Raw genomic sequence first — 16,732 nt, 5'->3', positions numbered from 1 at the left:
CTGACATTCTAGTTCCACTTTTGATAACCTCATTAATACCAGCTTGTTCTTGTATGTGAAACATTTCATTGTGGTCTAATCAACAAATGAACCAGTGCTGGTGTTTACAGCTAATTATCAAATTGAGCCAGGGTAAGTAGTGGGAACAGACTACATACACAAACTGCATACACACCAGCCCTCCAGGAAGGCTATTATGTAGTTTTGGTCTGCAGCATAGCTTTGAGAACTGAGTCTCAATGCCTGTATGACTACAGTAAAATGGGTTTATGTCTCCTGAAAATAATGCTTGCGGGACTAAACTGAGTGTGCCTAGGTTGAGGGAAATACTGTTCTCGACTAGCAGAAAGATACGTCTCTCTCCGAGATGAAATGCTATGCTATGCTAAAGCTGGTTTGTCTCCCATGTAGGTGCGCTCCACCATCAGTGATTTTGCGGTGTTTCTCACAATAATGATCATGGTACTGGTGGATTACCTGGTTGGGGTCCCCTCTCCAAAACTGAATGTTCCTGACCGCTTTGAGGTAATGATGGTCTGTCTCCAGGGTTGTTTAGAAACATAGCCAGGTTTGATTCCTGTGACTGGGACATGAGTTATGCCTGTGACTATTTTGTCACTAATTTGTGTCCTATTGCATAGTAGGTAAACAAATCAAAGCACTCTTAAGTCCAGTGCAGAATCTGTCTCTGTGATTTATTATGCTATTGAATAACATACAGTAACAGAATCACGCAGACAGTGGCTGCCAGCAAAGGGCATTCCGTGGCAGTCAGCCCAATGCCTGCCCTTGTCCCAGATATAGTGAAAGCCTTGAGTAAACGTGAGAACGTGGATTCTGGCCTAGCGTCTCTTTTCAGTGTGCTGATGAGGTCAGGGATTGCATCAGGCTGGTGATTGCCTGCTGTGGTACATTTGGTCCCTGAGGGTTCCAGTGTAATTTGTGATGTCACACCGTGCCCTGCAGCCCACCTCTAAGCACCGGGGATGGCTGATTGATCCTCTGGGAGAGAACCCCTGGTGGACGGTCCTGGCAGCATTCGTCCCTGCGCTGCTATGCACCATCCTCATCTTCATGGACCAGCAGATCACCGCCGTCATCATCAACCGCAAGGAGCACAAACTGAAGGTGAGGAGACGTCTTCTACACCACATACACCCTGTCCTTCCAGTGCAACCAATTCCCATTTTTCCTGTGCTAATTCATCATCTTGCACAATCTCAGTAATGTGCAATACACTCTGTGATGTACAGTACCTTCTTTACTGTGCTCTCGGTGCTGTGCTGTCCACTGTGACCTGTGCTGTAACTGTGCTGTGCTCTTTTTGTGCTGTGCTCATCCTCTGTGCCGTGCTGTAACCCTGCTGTGCTGTGCCATACCTGCCTGTGTCGCGCTAACGTTCACCCAGCTGCTCCTGGCCCACAGAAAGGCGGTGGGTACCACCTGGACCTCCTGGTGGTGTCTCTGATGCTGGGTGTGTGCTCCATCATGGGCCTGCCCTGGTTCGTGGCGGCCACCGTCCTCTCCATCTCCCACGTCAACAGCCTGAAGGTGGAGTCGGCCTGCTCCGCCCCCGGGGAGCAGCCCAAGTTCCTGGGCATCCGGGAGCAGAGAGTGACCGGCCTTATGATCTTCGTCCTCATGGGCCTGTCCGTCTTCATGACCTCCGTTCTCAAGGTGAGAGGGAATTCTGTAGGCCTGTACGGTTGAGGCGCAACACCTGATCGGCGTTTTTTGAAAACCTCTTTGTGCTGTTTTTCGTATAAAAGCTATGACCTAAACAGCTTTAGTGTCATTCAGCGTCAAAAATATAGGACCGCATAAGAAATAATAGCGGAACTTATTGTAATGTTGGTGTCTGTATATGTTTTGAACTTTTCTGTTTTATGTCCTTGCCTCTCCTCAGTTCATTCCCATGCCAGTTTTATATGGCGTCTTTCTTTACATGGGAGCCTCTTCTCTGAAAGGCATTCAGGTAAGAGTGCAATCCACAGATTCTCCGGGGGCGGTGGGGGTTATGCCAATATTAGCCTTTAGCTCCAGGTTGCTTCCAGCACCGTTATTAGAAGGCGGCTGAACTGTTGGCTTTGTCTGAGAGAGGATATCCTGAGGATTAAATGAAGATCTTGTTAAGAAGCTTGGACAGTTGGTCGCCTCATGTGTTGCTTTTCTTTTTGCTGAACAATGGCAGTATATTTGGAGTCCTTCATCACTGAAGCCTTGACCTTTCCCACCAGTGGATGTCTTCAGTTTCTCACATCACTCATTAATGCGTTGTCTTCTCTTTTTGCTTTGAAGTTCTTTGATCGGATCAAGCTGTTCGGCATGCCGGCGAAGCACCAGCCGGACCTGATCTACCTGCGCTACGTCCCCTTGTGGAAGGTGCACATCTTCACCCTGGTGCAGCTCTCCTGCCTGGTGATGCTCTGGGTCATCAAGGCCTCTGCAGCGGCTGTTGTCTTTCCCATGATGGTACATCGACAGCTCTCCCACCTGACCAACACGCCCATTTTTTTTCATTTTGTCTTCATCAGTGCTTATTATTTATTTTTTATTAAAGTATGGAAAATTTTTCTTGCAGTTGGAAGGAGGATGATGGTAGAATGTAGATAAGCTGAAATAAAAATAAATACATAAATAATCAAATACATACATTCTTAAACTCTCTCAATCTCACTAGCACAGTTTTTACAACACATTATACAGAGGTGTACATCTCATTTTTCCTTGTTTCATTTTGCCTGTCTCATCCCTTCTTTATTTCTCCTTCCTCTCCCCTTGTTTCTCGCTCTCTCTTGTCCTCTTCTCTCTCTGTCTTTCCCCTTATTCTCTGTCTTGATTTCATTTAAATTCAATTTAGCATTATTGGCATGACAAAAACAATATTTGTACAGAGCCAAAGCATATACTGAGTTCTCCCTCTCTCTCTTTCTCTCAGGTGTTGGCTCTGGTCTTCATTCGTAAGCTGCTGGACTTTGGCTTCACCAATCGGGAGCTGAGCTGGCTGGACGATCTGATGCCCGAGAGCAAGAAGAAGAAGGAAGACGATAAGAAGAAGAAGGAGAAGGTAGCTCGATCCTGTGGACACCACATCAGTGACTGACTGGGCTCTTGAAGTTTTATGCATAGTATAAGTTTAACTGTGGCAGTTTTAATTAAGTGGGCTTCATTGACTGACTCTGGCACAGAATTCATAGTGACGGGACTAGACCAGACTTCCTGCTGTGACACGTCTGTCTCTTGGCGACAGGAAGCACAGCTCATGCTGGAAGAGGATAAAGAGGAGGAGGTGACGATCCCCTACGATGGCGGCAATCCTATAAGGATTGACAGGCAGAAAGCCAGGTCATTGATGCTTTCCAAGGATCATGGGATGTGCAGGCTGGCACAGAACTGAATGTTTGAGTTCTTCCATTTTAGGCAATGCGGTGTGACTGTAGGGCTATCTCCCTCTGAGTGCCTCACAGTAAAATGACAGTCATAGCATAGGTTTGTATCCATGTCATTTTTCTCTTAAGCAGATCCTACAAAGTAATTTTGTGCAGTTCCTCCCAAGGGGGTGGGTTAAGTTTAAATACCAGGCCTCCGCTTTGATCTGAGTTTTATTAAATTATTAACTATTTAAATTCATGGAGTAACATCATCACAGCATGAATCACCAACAGTGACATGGTGACATTAAGGCTCATATTTTATTCTAATTGATTATCTGACTGTAGACATGCCCATGCCATAAAATTATTATCATTTTCCCATGCCCAGAACGGCCAGTGCAATATGTTCACAGCATTTATTAGATATTAAATTATGTCCGCATTTAAATCAAATTGATAATGCAATTGAATAATCCGTCGTCCACAATTTAGTGGAGTTTACCCATTTAGCACTGGCTTTTCCACAGTAAAGCATTAATACAGCACATCATTCACACAGCACTGGGAATGAGTAGCGATCCTTCTCAGTGATTGGTCAAGTGTTTAGAAGTTGCAAAAATGCAGAAACATTTTTGCATGTCTGCCAGTGAGTACCTCATCTTTTCCCCTGTGTGTGTCCATATGTCTGTCTCTGTCTCACTTGTAGATCTGACCCCTCTGTAATAAACATTTCTGATGAGGTAACAGGAGCTAGAGCATGCACAGCTGCTGCTATGGATTCTGACAGTGCCGCAGTTCGAAGACACAGTGCAAGGTACTGTAGTTTTGGCTCCTTCCACACTATCCTCAGGTCAAATCACATGCACCTGTGATTCTCGCATTCCATCTGCTTCATCTCAAGCATGTTTGTCTACATGCTTGACCCTTATGAACACTATGGAGTCACTGAATGCACATTTTTAGAGATGACTACCAGGCTAAGCATTAACCTCATTGATGATGATCTGTTAAAGAAGAGAGTAGTCTCAAACCATCCAACTGTGCCCCTGACCACCAGTTTTTAAAGACAGTTTATACTCGCCTTTCTGGAGAATTGCTGAATATTATAAATCACTTCCTGCAGATTGGCATTTTTCCATCCACATTCAAGGCCACCATATTTAAGCCCTTCTTAATAAGAACACCCTTGATTCTTCCATGAATAATTTCAGGCCTATCTCAAATTTATGTTTTTGAGTAAAATCCTTGAAAAGCTAGAGTTCGTGCAGTTGTCAGATTTCTGAAATACAAATCCTATCTTTGGAAAATTCCAGGAAATCCTTATCTCCAGGCTGGAAAAATGGCTTAGCCTTTCGGTCACAGTTTTAACTTGGTTCAGAATCTGCTGGGTCTTGAATATTATGTCTCCCTTGTTGATTGTTCTTCAATAAGAGTCAGCATTACATTCGGTGTGCCCGAGGGCTCAATCCTAGGACCTATCCTGTTTAATCTACACATTCTCCTGTTAGGGACTATTAGCCACAAATGCAGCATAAATTTATTCGGATGAAACCCAGTTATGTCATGCCAAATGATCTTTGTTCTGTAGACTCTCTTTTAAATTGTATCTCGGACATAAATGTGTGGATGGCTCATAACTTTCTACAATTGGACCAAGATGAAACAGAGGCTATGGAAACTGGTAATAAGATCAAGAGGAAAATGATTGTATCCAATTTTAAAACTAGTGCTTTGAATGTCATTTCTCACAGGGAAATTGTGAGCGTTTTATGTGATATCAACCTGGATTTTGATGCACATATCAGAAATGTGCTTTTTACCATTTAAGAAATGTTAAAACTAAGTTAAACCCTCCCTTTCCAAAGAATATGTTTATAATCTGTTGCGTGCATTTATAACAATGGATTATTGCAGTGCTGTATTCAATGGCAATGCAATTTATGAACTGTGAAAAGTTCTAAATGTTGTAGCCAGGTACTAATCAGAACTAAGCAATGTGCACATGTCATTCCTATTTTAAAACCATTATGCTGGTTGCTGGTTGATTTTAGAATGGATTTTAAAGTGCTCTTATGGGTTTTTAAAGGTCCGGGAAACTGGATTGAAATTGTGGTTATATTCCCCAGGAGTAACAATTGATTGTCCTCTTCATATTTCTTTCAGGTTTTTAACCCAATTTTAATCATTAAATTGTAATAAACACTATTAGTTCAGCAGATCCAGACAAGATGGGTGTGTATCCTGCACTCATTCATATTCATATCCATAAGTAACGTCATATGTAGACATTCCTCATAGCTAGGCTACAACAGGTTGTCCAGTGCAGTAACAACAGACTACCCGACAACACCAAAGAAAGCAACATAAGCTAGGCTTTACCATCGTACAGTATATGCAAACCTGCAGATTATTCAATGTTGTAACACTGAGCTACTGTACACTGACATTAGACTCAACAGCAGTCTCAAACTCCAGACATTATACCCAAATCTTTAATTCCAGATATATAAGCTTAAAAGCTATTTAATTATCGCTAGCTAATGGTGGGCCTACTTACCAATCCATCACTAGTCTCTTCTGCGACCACCAGGAGTGTCACTAGCAGCAACAGTTGGGAGGGAGTTGAAGGGAGAGAAGTCATTGTGCCACGTGCCTGCGCTAGCTTTTTAGCAAAGCCAACTATACTATGTTTTTGTACATAGTATAGTTGATGACGTTCTTGCAAAGATGGGCACTATCGTTTCTGTGGGTAAGAGAGCATCGCTTTCTGAACACAAATTGAAATATAAGTATTTACAAGCCTAACCTTTGTTGTGCATTGATGGTATAGTAACTTCCACCACACCACTCATCATCATCATCATCATCTTTCTCTCTCCCTATTTCAGCCAGGAGAAGATGGCGTGTGTCAGGATCACCGTGGAGGGAGACCAGAGCGAGGACAGTTTGGATGTAGAGACGTCACTGTGAGGGTATCACACGGGAGCACTCGCCGCCCCCTCCTCTGATCACCGGGGGTGAGGCGCAACTTCCTGCCCCACAGCCTGAGAATGACGGGCTTAAAGTTCAGGGGTCAGAGGTCAAACCTGTCGCTGTCGACCGAGACCCTCCGAGTCGAGCAGGCTCCATTCTGTGTCGCTCTTGCTTGGCCAGCTCCACGGCTGCCATAGGAGATGGCCATGTTGTCACGGTTCAAGAGCATTCGTGTTTGTCTGAATCGACACTTCTTATTGGTTCTCAAAAATAAAAAAGAGAAATTCATTTTCTCTGTTCTCAGATGCACTCCTACGCATCTAAAATCTTTCCTTTTCAAAACAGTAAATGGCTCAACATGTCAACATGGGCCATCTGTTTTTTCAGCTGCATTTTATCACGTATTTCCCCCATTTTATACTGAAAAAACAGACAGAAAGAAACACCTTACAGCTGACCTGAGGCAGCATTTATATGCTATTTGCTGCTACTGTACAGATGCTATAATACCGTAATGTCTATATGAAATTGAAACATTTGCTTAAATGTGCAAATTTTATTGATTACAGTCAGGTCTTTATTTCTCCTTTATCTTTCACGTTGTATGCCAGTATGAATAGTTGATAAAGGAAGAGCAATCTGTCAAGAAATATTACCTGTTTTCTATCAACTGACCAGCAAAGCAATCGGTCTGAAGTTGTGATTCTGCTCCCACCCACACACATGATGTTTCAGTGTTTGTATGTGTAGCTGGATGTTTTTCTGTCAGCAAATCCTAATAAACACAGGATTTATTTAGAAGTTTACTATATAAAACTATAGTACCCTATAGTCTTTGACTGCAACCCATTCTTACCAGTCAGTGCTTTGGAGCATTGTTAATTTGCTGTTGATGAGTTTTTATGGGTTCATGAAGTTTATATGTGATATAATATTGGCTGTTAATGGATACGTGTTTTGTACTGTTGATCTTTAGGGATTATTGGAATCCTATTGGTTTTGGTTTTTTTTTGTATTGTTTTTCTCCCTCGCATTTGGACCAGGCTGGTTTGGATGGCTAAACTCTTGCCCTGCATAAAATATGGTGCAGATTGGCCACCTGGTGGCACTATAGTGCACATAAATGTTTTACATTAACGAGCCCAGCCCTAACATCTTATTCTGCAGAGAATTGCAAAATATGCTATGCAGGTCCTTCTCTTCATGAGGAACAAATTTTCCTCAAGGAACCACAACATCCACCATATGGATTTTCCACTCCATTTCAAATTTTCTGAAAAAAAAAAACATTTAGAAAGCTACTCCTACAAAATCTGACTGATTTTCACAAAATTTGCTTTTCTGCATCCATGGACCTTTTGTCTGGTTTTGTCAAAGGCCACAGTGATAGTCCAATCAACTTGTAGGTCATGTCTTTCCGAGTAAATGGTTATGAATTTAAGCAGCTTGACGAAATGCCATGCAACTTGGCGAGCACAATCACATAACCTTACAAATGTCATGCAAGATGCTTGATCAGGCAGCTATAGAGCTCCAATCAGAAATTCAGTGTGAAAATTACTGCTGCGCCATAAATGGTCTCAAGTTCATGCAGTGGTCCATCCTCACAGTAGGAACAGATAGGGGGTGGTCCTTAAACCCCGGATACTCCTCCTTGCAGCTGTATTTTAAATATTGTTTTGCATGATCTTTCAATTTATTTTGAAGGACAACCTTGTTATGTACTAAAAAGCCATGTAGTTGTGGAGGTGGATGACATGTTTGAAGGCTCAGCTCACTTCAGATAATCTTTGTGTCTGTGAGACAGAGAATGTATACTTTACTTTTGTCTTTTAGAGCCAGATGTGGCACCTAACCCAATAAAGGGTTAATATACTGTACAATCATATAAGTGGGAGAGATAATACACCGCTATATACTGCTGCGTACCTAATTTAATGTACTCAGGAATTCATATGCTTTTTAGCAATTTCAAGATCCTCTAGAACCCTCAATGTCAGTTTTATTCTTATGTATCATGATACTCATTACAGTGTGCATTCATTCCACAATTATCATATAACCTCCTGAGACCCGGCAGAAAAGGTTTTTATTTTATTTTTTTATTATTTTTTTTTTTACAGAATACATGACAAAAACATGTTGCAGTGAAAATATTTTCTACAATATTATTCATTTTATTTTTTATTGAATGTTCCATGTGGTGTAGGTTTCAGCATGGTAGAATATAGCCTATACGGTTCTTGGGATAAAGACTAGAGATTCATTTCCCCTAAAAAAAGAACTGCTGGTTCTTAGGAGGATAATGCACATCTTCCAAACCAGATAAATGCTTTTTAACAGGATTTTTTCCTTCTGTTCAAATAGCTATTAATCAGTTCCTTTTTTTAAAACGATGGAATTTTCATTATTAATGTGGCTTTAACAGTTATGTTATTTAACAAGGTTTTTGCACAGAATAGGCTATTTTCAGACTGACATTTTTTTCCCAAAAAAATATAGTCCATAATTAAAAATTAAATTATCTATTTTTTTGAATGTTTATCGTTTTATACATTATCCCTTATTTGCACAGATTTGAGCAATAATTTGACATGGTGTCAGAAACTGTATGCATTTGTGTCTAGAATTCATCACTCTTTCATTGGTTCAGAATTCAACCACTTGGCTATGAGTGTGCTAATCCTGGACCAGTCCTTTTCTATCACTGTTCCTGTCCATGAATGCACCACTGAGTAAACAGTATTGTTCTTGTGCCTAGTGAATGCGTTTAAAAAGGCACCTAAAGTGATCCAATGTGGATTGTATATCAGGGAAGTGATTGGTTGGGTATACTGAGCATGAATGAAGCTAGCTTGTTGGCAACATATATGTGGTGGTTTTAGTGCACCCAACTAAAAAGCTTTCCCTGGAAATAACTTTCCAATAAATATTGACTTATGGCATATAAAATTAAAATAATTAACCCTAACATACACCCACGTACACACACGCACATGCACACACTCACACACACAACACTTGACATGCAAGGGAGATACAATAACTTGCTATAACATTCCTCTATAATGGACCATCTCAACGGAACTTTCCAATGTCTATCAAGCCTAAAACAGCAAGTACTGAACTGAGTGCTACAGCACACAGTTCACACAAAGCGGGGATCTCAAACTCCTGGAGTGTCTGCTGGTTTTCAGTTTTCAGTGCTCAGTGGTTTCAGCACCGAGTCATTGATTGGCTGAAGAGTTTATATACCTCGTTTACAACACCTACCGATTGAAGGGAAACCACAAAAACCTGCAGATATTGTAGCACTTGGACTGGAGTTTCAGGTTCCTCACATTGAAAGTACTAACGACTCTTCAAATGAAAGGGAAATAATACATTAGCTTTAATCCTGGTTGAAATCTAAGAGATTTTCATTGCATTGTTTTAAATGTATGCCCAAATTACATTTCCATGCAGCAGGAATGTTTCACTGCCATACTGTGATACTGTCTGCTTTACTGGTTACAAGGGAAGCCCCTCTGACGATACATCGAGACATTACTTCAGAAGTATATTTTACAGCTGATTGTCTTTGTCAATGGAGAGGGGTCTTGTATGCATTTTTTTATCATGCCAGTTGTTGCCAAGCCTTTTTTTTTTTTACATTAAAGGAGAAATATCACTGTTAAGATATTAATTTGGATGCCTTTTTTAATGAAAGTTTTTTGTCTGTTTGATTAGCTTACCAAGGGGGAAATATGTCAGTTTGGTCATTTTTGCTCTTTCAGTGTTGTGCTTGTAGTGTCTTAATTGTGGTACAACAGGTCACAGAACACAAATACGGTTGCTGTAGTATTATATCCATTAATGTCAAGTGCGATGTAATGTACTGTAGATGTACTGTACCAAGTGTGTCCCTGTCTTTGATCTGTCTTTGATATGGGGTCGTACTTTAAAGCCATGTTTTAGAGGCACCTCACAGCTGCTGTCAGTCATGTTCTTGTGAATGAAAAATCTAAGTCCCTTTCTCCACTGACTATTCACTAAATATTAGAAATGATGAGAGAATAAAATATTTTTTGTAACCGAAAAATGTAATTGTTGAAGCAGAGCAATAAAGGTTATTACATGCCTGATGTTGTTTTCTTTAGACAGGCACTTGATTGAGGAATTTATATACCATTGTTAACAATTACTTATCTCATTTCAAAACATAGATGTGCTGAAGAAATTTCAGCTCATTTCAACCTTTGTTTTTTATTACTGGCTTCTATTATTTCTAATACAGTGCGTTACTTGTAGACAGCCACTAGGGGGAAATCATGATCCAATATTGTGAAAATTATATAAACGTGGCATATACTCTCCTAGATAGTATTTTACAAAATACATTGTAAGTGGCTCGTTGGTCTAGGGGTATGATTCTCGCTTAGGGTGCGAGAGGTCCCGGGTTCAAATCCCGGACGAGCCCATTGTTTTGTATCTTAAAATTGCATGATAAGCAGTTGTGTGAGAATATAGCCTTTGCAACCAATCTACAGTGCACATCCGATATAAACAATGCCAGAGTACCCCAGTCCACTAATAGTGTCAGCCTATCTCTGCTTGCTTTGAGTAGAACCTCAGAGATAGGTGCTAATCAGGATCCCTTTGGGTTTCTTTTGAAATGTGCACTTCTGAAAGTGAAGCCAAAATACACCAATTTTTGAGTTGATTATTATTACTATTGGAATGGTCACTTGGGTCTCATTGCTTTCTTTGGGGGGAGAGAGGGATTGCTTTAAAAAGTAAGTTGAACTTGAATTCTGAAAGGGGAACAGTGGTGTGATGGCTTCTGAGTGCCCAGGTCAACTAAAATCTAGCACTGTTAATTTTCCTGTTATTTGCCTTTTTTGTGATGGTTTCTATGGGGTTGGGCAGAGTGGAGGATCCCAATATTTTATTCTCACCTTCAGGGTCTTCATCCAGGCTTTAAGCCCAGGAAAAAAGGTTTTGTTAGTCTCACACACGTCATGATAAAATGAACTTTTATGTCTTGACTGCCATCTAGTGGTTTTCCAACTGGTCTGAGTACGCAATCCATTATGAATTTATGTATAATTGATAAATTGTAAGCGATACAATCTATGTTTGAAACACTGACCCTTTTGGGTTATTTTTTTTACATTATAAAATATGTGAAAAATAATGTGAAAAAATTGTTTCTTGTAATCAGTAACTTCCATGATTCTAGATAAGGTTCACCTCTCCACAAAATGAATTGCCTGGACAAATTTAAGTGTTTTGGACAGACAATTTTTAAGGGAATATTTCCATAGTTTTGAATAAGGCTTTTTGTGAAATTGTTACTGTATTACAGTATTCAAAATGAATGCTAAATATTATTGCTAAATGACAAGGAAAAACACTAGATGGCAGTAAAATCTAGGAAGAAAAAAAGAATGTGATTGTGAACTTCTAAATTAACCTTTAAATATACCTGACATATGGCTCGTTGGTCTAGGGGTATGATTCTCGCTTTGGGTGCGAGAGGTCCCGGGTTCAAATCCCGGACGAGCCCAGGTTTTTTATTAATATTACATTTAAGGGGGAGGGGGGAATGCTGGGTTAGCTCAGAATGTGAATGTGCAAACCCACTCTGCTATGGCCCAATGGTGCCCAGGGAATGGACATCAAGCTAATTATAGGTGGCTGTTACTAACTGTGCCTGTGTGAGATCAATCACTTGACAGCTTGAGATAGGCTATACTATATGGCCAAAAGTATGTGGACATCCCTTCAAATTAGTGGGTTTGGCAACTTCAGCCACACCCAATGCAAACGTGCATAAAATCAAGCATGCAGCTATGCAATCTCCATACACAAATATTAGCAGTAGAATGGGTTGTACTGAAGAGCTCAGTGCCACGTTTACAGCAAGTCAGTTCATCAAATTTCTGCCTGCTAGAGCTGTCCCGATGTACTTTCGGCCATGTAGTGTATGTTGGCTCCATACACCAGATGCAATCTCCTTACATCTTGTCTGTATATATTCATTTCAGTTCAGGTATATGAACATCAAGCTTATGAACCATAGTGCCTTAGGAAAGAGGTACATTGCTATTTTAACTGACGTTGCAGTGTCAGTACAGTATCAAAAGAAAACCCATAGCCAATACCATATCCATGGGGTCAATTTTATGCTGCATCCAGCACGCTATGCTTACTGTATACCACTTATGTAATACATGAAAATAGTGAATAATTAAATATATTTTATAATAAATGGAATAAAGGCATGCAAGAAACACTTTAACCGATCATCCTGAACATTATTTTGTTATAAGCCTATGCAGGGCTTGACATTAACACCCCCCACGCGCCAAATGGCAGCGGCATGCAACTCCGTCTAGGGGGTGTGCAGAGACGTCATTATCTGAATCTGTATCTGTATCTGTATCTGTTCAAACAACAAAATTATCTGTCTGTGTATCTGTATTTGGATAGAAGACCGGAAGTGGGCGTGGTTAATACGTCCCGTTAAATCGGGCAAACGTTGTATTTTCTAACCTAATATTCATTGGTGATGCAATTGTTGTGCCTTCAAAGAATCAAATTGATTTAATATTGGCATATAAATAATAATGAAATATATTTCCACATCCTCATACTGTACTTTTCATCTCTCTCTCTTTATTTTTAACTAAAGTTTTATGAACTGTCTGAACCTATGGTCATTCTAGCAGTACGCTCCAGGAAACAAGCTTTTTAACGATATATGATTCAACCAGGTCAGTTTTAAAACTGCAGAGGCATTTAATCATAAAAGATGCTATCATAAGCTCATTTTATGCTTTGTGTACTTGACGATGGTGTTATATTATCATCTAATGAACTATTTATAACAATTATCTACCTTTAGTTTGTTCATTTTATGAAACTATAGAAGTTATAGAAGCAAAATATCAAAAAATATCAAAATTGGCCATATGGAACCAAAATCATTGTTACTGACAGTGTTACCTCCCCTTAAACTGTTTTAGAATGCTGGATTTTGTAGCGCATTGATTTTAGAACTGTTAAAAGGCCTAGGTGTCCTTTTACTGAGAAATGACTTGTTGTGAGGTTAAAAAATTTTTTTTGTTAAAACCTGGACTGGATGGAAATAAAAACTGGACTGGAATAAAAAAAAAAAACCTGGACTGGAATTGGAAAAAAAAACTGGACTGGAAGAAAAGAAAACCTGGACTGGAATTAGAAAAAAAACTGGACTGGAAAAAAAAACCTGGACTGGAATTTTAAAAATAGTGGACTGGAAGGAAAAGAAAACCTGGACTGGAATTTGAAAAAAAACTGGACTGGAAGAAAAAAAAACCTGGACTGGATTTTGAAAAAAAAAAACTGGACTGGAAGAAAAAAAACCTGGACTGGCATTTAAAAAATACTGGACTGGAAGGGGAAAAAAACCTGGACTGGAATTTAAAAAATACTGGACTGGAAGAAAAAAAACTGGACTGAAAGAAAAAAAAACCTGGACTGAAATTTGAAAAAAAAAAACTGGACTAGAAGAAAAAAAACCTAGACTGGATGAAAAAAATACGAAGCCCCCTAAGGGTCATGGTGGGGATTTTTTTTATTTTTATTATTTTTAATTTTGAGCTAATTTTGCGTTCCCTCGCCATGCTTTTTGCATTACCCCGCAATGTTTGACATTCACAACAGTTACACGCAGGCTACCTTTCCGTGCAACTCTGGTAATTAATCTTGCCCTGGCTCTACATTTTGGACGGTGCAGTGGCATGCGCCCTTTTGTAATGTCTAATGTTGATAAAAACAGACTCATTGCTTGCAGTGATTTGTTAACGCCGTTTTGTTGACGGTGTTATGTAAGGAATAAACACGACGGGCTGTCCCGTTATTGGAAATTATACAACGGCTTGGCTGAACACTCGATTCTGATTGGTCCAATTACTGTTTCCAATATCTGTTTCCATCGCTTTATTCGTGTTTTCCCGAAGACAGTATTCTGACTCGGATACATCCCTAACTCCGTCACTCTTATCAGCCACTTGGAATATGCTACCTAAAGGTTACCTGACACGACAAAAATCATTGTAGTTTACAAAAGGCATCTGAGGGTGATACCAAAGATACTTCCCTTAAAGCAGGGGTGGGGAACCTTTTTCCTGTCTGGTGCCAGATTAATATTTGCATATACGACAGTGGGCCATAAACTGCTATGAACTCATGTTAATTACAGACACATTTTTTCCATGTTATGCTGACTGAATGTTCATAGTAAACTTGATTTATAACTGATTCTAAAACATACCTGAAATTCAATGTGGTGGTTGACTACACTTTGCTTCAACCAGTTGTGGAATGTCTGTTGGTAGGTCTACTGATGTTGCCATACGGAGCTTGCTCTCCCAAATTTATGTCTGTGAGTCTGGAACGAAGCCTGTGCTTTGCAAGTGAGAGTTTGGAGAAGAACTGTTCACCGCGGTATGTGGTTCCGAACAGTGATGCTATCCTCAACGCGTATTTCCTCAAACTCGAAAATTCGCCAACGCTTATGATTTGCTTGTAGAAATCCAGAAGATCCACGTTGCTGTGCCAGGCTTTTAGTGACGGTTGTTCTGCAGTTCAATGATCTCTGGTTGCATGCACTCCGGCAACCCTGGTAGTGTTGTGCATAGCCAGCAATGAAAGCTAATCTCAAAATTCGAGAAAAATTGATAGCTGATTAGTGTTCGTTATGTTTGCTGTCTCATCCATAGCAAGTAAATAAAATTAGAAATGTGCAACAGAATCTTGCAAAAACGTCTCAGTTAGGCTACTCGTGTCATGCCACTGATACGATCAGACACAATCTGGCGAGACAAGCTAAGGTTCTGGAACGGTTTCAGTTTTTCTGAAGCAAACCGTAGGCTATTTGCGTAGTAGCAACCACGCACTACAGTACAAATTCGCCTTCGGCAGGCGGCCGCATCTTCTAGCGATCAGTTGACACAACTTGCCTACGTGACACTGTCCAGCTCTTTTTTAGGCCGCAAGAAAGACGCTTGTTGTGCAGCGATATTATTCCTCAACGCCTTGAATTTTTCCGCTCCCACTGTTAATTCAAGGGTAGCATAACTTGGACGTCAGCAGGTGTATCTTTCAAGATTGCTCTTTTTGAGAAGAGCTTCTCCACAAATTAAGCAAACGGGCTTGTATTTCACTTCCACAAAAAAGTAATCCTCCATCCATTTCTCTTTAAAAACGCGGCCTTCAGTAGGCCTATCAACTTTTCTTCGCTTCGCCAATTTCCCAATTAAACCGTTCACCAGCGTATTTGAAGGCTTGCACGAGTGACGTTGCTAGATTTTAATTGGATGATGAAACAGTTGCTGATGCGTTGTAATGTCTTTCGTATCCTAGGCCTATTTCTTAATCTCCGAAGGCAAAATTTCATTTTGTTTAGCAAATTACTGTTATATTATAACCGTCGATTTTTCAAGACAGGAAATTATACTGGTTTAAATTATACTGCTATATCAAATCTAGGAAACATTCAGCGGGCCAGGTGACATTGCTTGGAGGACAGTATACGGCCCGCGGGCCGGAGGTTTCCCACCCTTTCCTTAAATGAAAAATATCACATTGCGCTCGAAGCGCGTAAGTGCAAAAATGAATGGGAGTCAATCATGTATCGTTTTAATTTGAAGAAATCCCGAGCATTTTTCCAGTGGTCATAAGATGCATGTCTGATTGTTTGTTAAATTAATTTGATATGTGCCATATCTTCTGAGAAAAGCATACTTTAATTTATCCTGAGTTAAGTCAGTGGTCTAAGACACGTACCGAATCAACAAAGATTTCTGCACGAAACACCGAAATAGCAATAGCTCCGTAAAGAAGCATAAACTTTGACAGATCGACGTCCATGATTTCAGATTTCCTTTGGTCTTAAGTGGTCTGCAAGGGCGAGTTTAGAACTGGATATAGAAATGCAAAGTTATTTTATGCATTGGTTGCTTGACTATGGGTTTTTGCTGACGTCCGTGATTTCGGATTTTCTTGGGTCTTAAGTGGTCTGCAAGGGCGAATTTAGAACTGGATATAGAAATGCAAAGTTATTTTATGCAATGGTTGCTTGACTATGGTTTTGCGACGTCCTGATTTGGATTCTTGGGTCTTAAGTGGTCTCAGGCATTTAGAATGGATATGAATGCAAGTATTTTATGCAATGGTTGCTTGACTATGGATATTTGCTGACGTCCATGATTTCAGATTTTCTTGGGTTTCAAGTGGACTGCAATGTCCATGATTTCAGATTTTCTTGGGTCTTAAGTGGTCTGCAAGGGCGAGTTTAAAACTGGATATAGAAATGCAAAGTTATTTTATACATTGGTTGTTTGACTATGGGTTTTTTC

The 16,732-nt window shown here is 40.1% G+C and overlaps 1 protein-coding gene, 1 long non-coding RNA gene and 2 other non-coding genes across 6 annotated transcripts in view; 3 read left to right on the top strand and 1 right to left on the bottom strand.

Annotated features, from left to right (window-relative positions):
* LOC135261414 (sodium bicarbonate cotransporter 3-like) overlaps positions 1–10,468 on the top strand; it is a 40,234-nt gene extending 29,766 nt beyond the window's left edge. For 2 of the 3 annotated variants that reach the window (XM_064347696.1, XM_064347697.1), the window contains 9 exons: positions 412–525; positions 967–1,128; positions 1,426–1,677; positions 1,907–1,975; positions 2,299–2,472; positions 2,939–3,067; positions 3,251–3,345; positions 4,081–4,188; positions 6,263–10,468. In XM_064347696.1, the coding sequence (XP_064203766.1) occupies positions 412–525; positions 967–1,128; positions 1,426–1,677; positions 1,907–1,975; positions 2,299–2,472; positions 2,939–3,067; positions 3,251–3,345; positions 4,081–4,188; positions 6,263–6,344 (1,185 nt within the window). In that variant the 3' untranslated portion in view covers positions 6,345–10,468. Of the gene's footprint in view, positions 1–411; positions 526–966; positions 1,129–1,408; positions 1,678–1,906; positions 1,976–2,298; positions 2,473–2,938; positions 3,068–3,250; positions 3,346–4,080; positions 4,189–6,262 lie in introns of those variants that run through there. The other variant, XM_064347698.1, reaches the window with a different exon arrangement.
* On the bottom strand, positions 432–15,816 carry LOC135261417 (uncharacterized). Its single transcript, XR_010331930.1, has 3 exons — positions 15,331–15,816; positions 14,647–14,953; positions 432–2,614 (listed from the first exon to the last, which is right to left on the bottom strand). It is a non-coding gene; the product is annotated as an uncharacterized LOC135261417 (long non-coding RNA).
* trnap-agg (transfer RNA proline (anticodon AGG)) lies at positions 10,735–10,806 on the top strand. The gene has a single exon. It is a non-coding gene; the product is annotated as a tRNA-Pro (tRNA).
* On the top strand, positions 11,824–11,895 carry trnap-ugg (transfer RNA proline (anticodon UGG)). Its single transcript has one exon. It is a non-coding gene; the product is annotated as a tRNA-Pro (tRNA).
* Positions 15,817–16,732: the final 916 nt, after the last annotated feature.

The sequence above is a fragment of the Anguilla rostrata genome, chromosome 8 (assembly GCF_018555375.3).
Source record: "Anguilla rostrata isolate EN2019 chromosome 8, ASM1855537v3, whole genome shotgun sequence".
NCBI lineage: Eukaryota > Metazoa > Chordata > Actinopteri > Anguilliformes > Anguillidae > Anguilla > Anguilla rostrata.
This window is presented reverse-complemented; position numbering and strand designations above follow the sequence as displayed.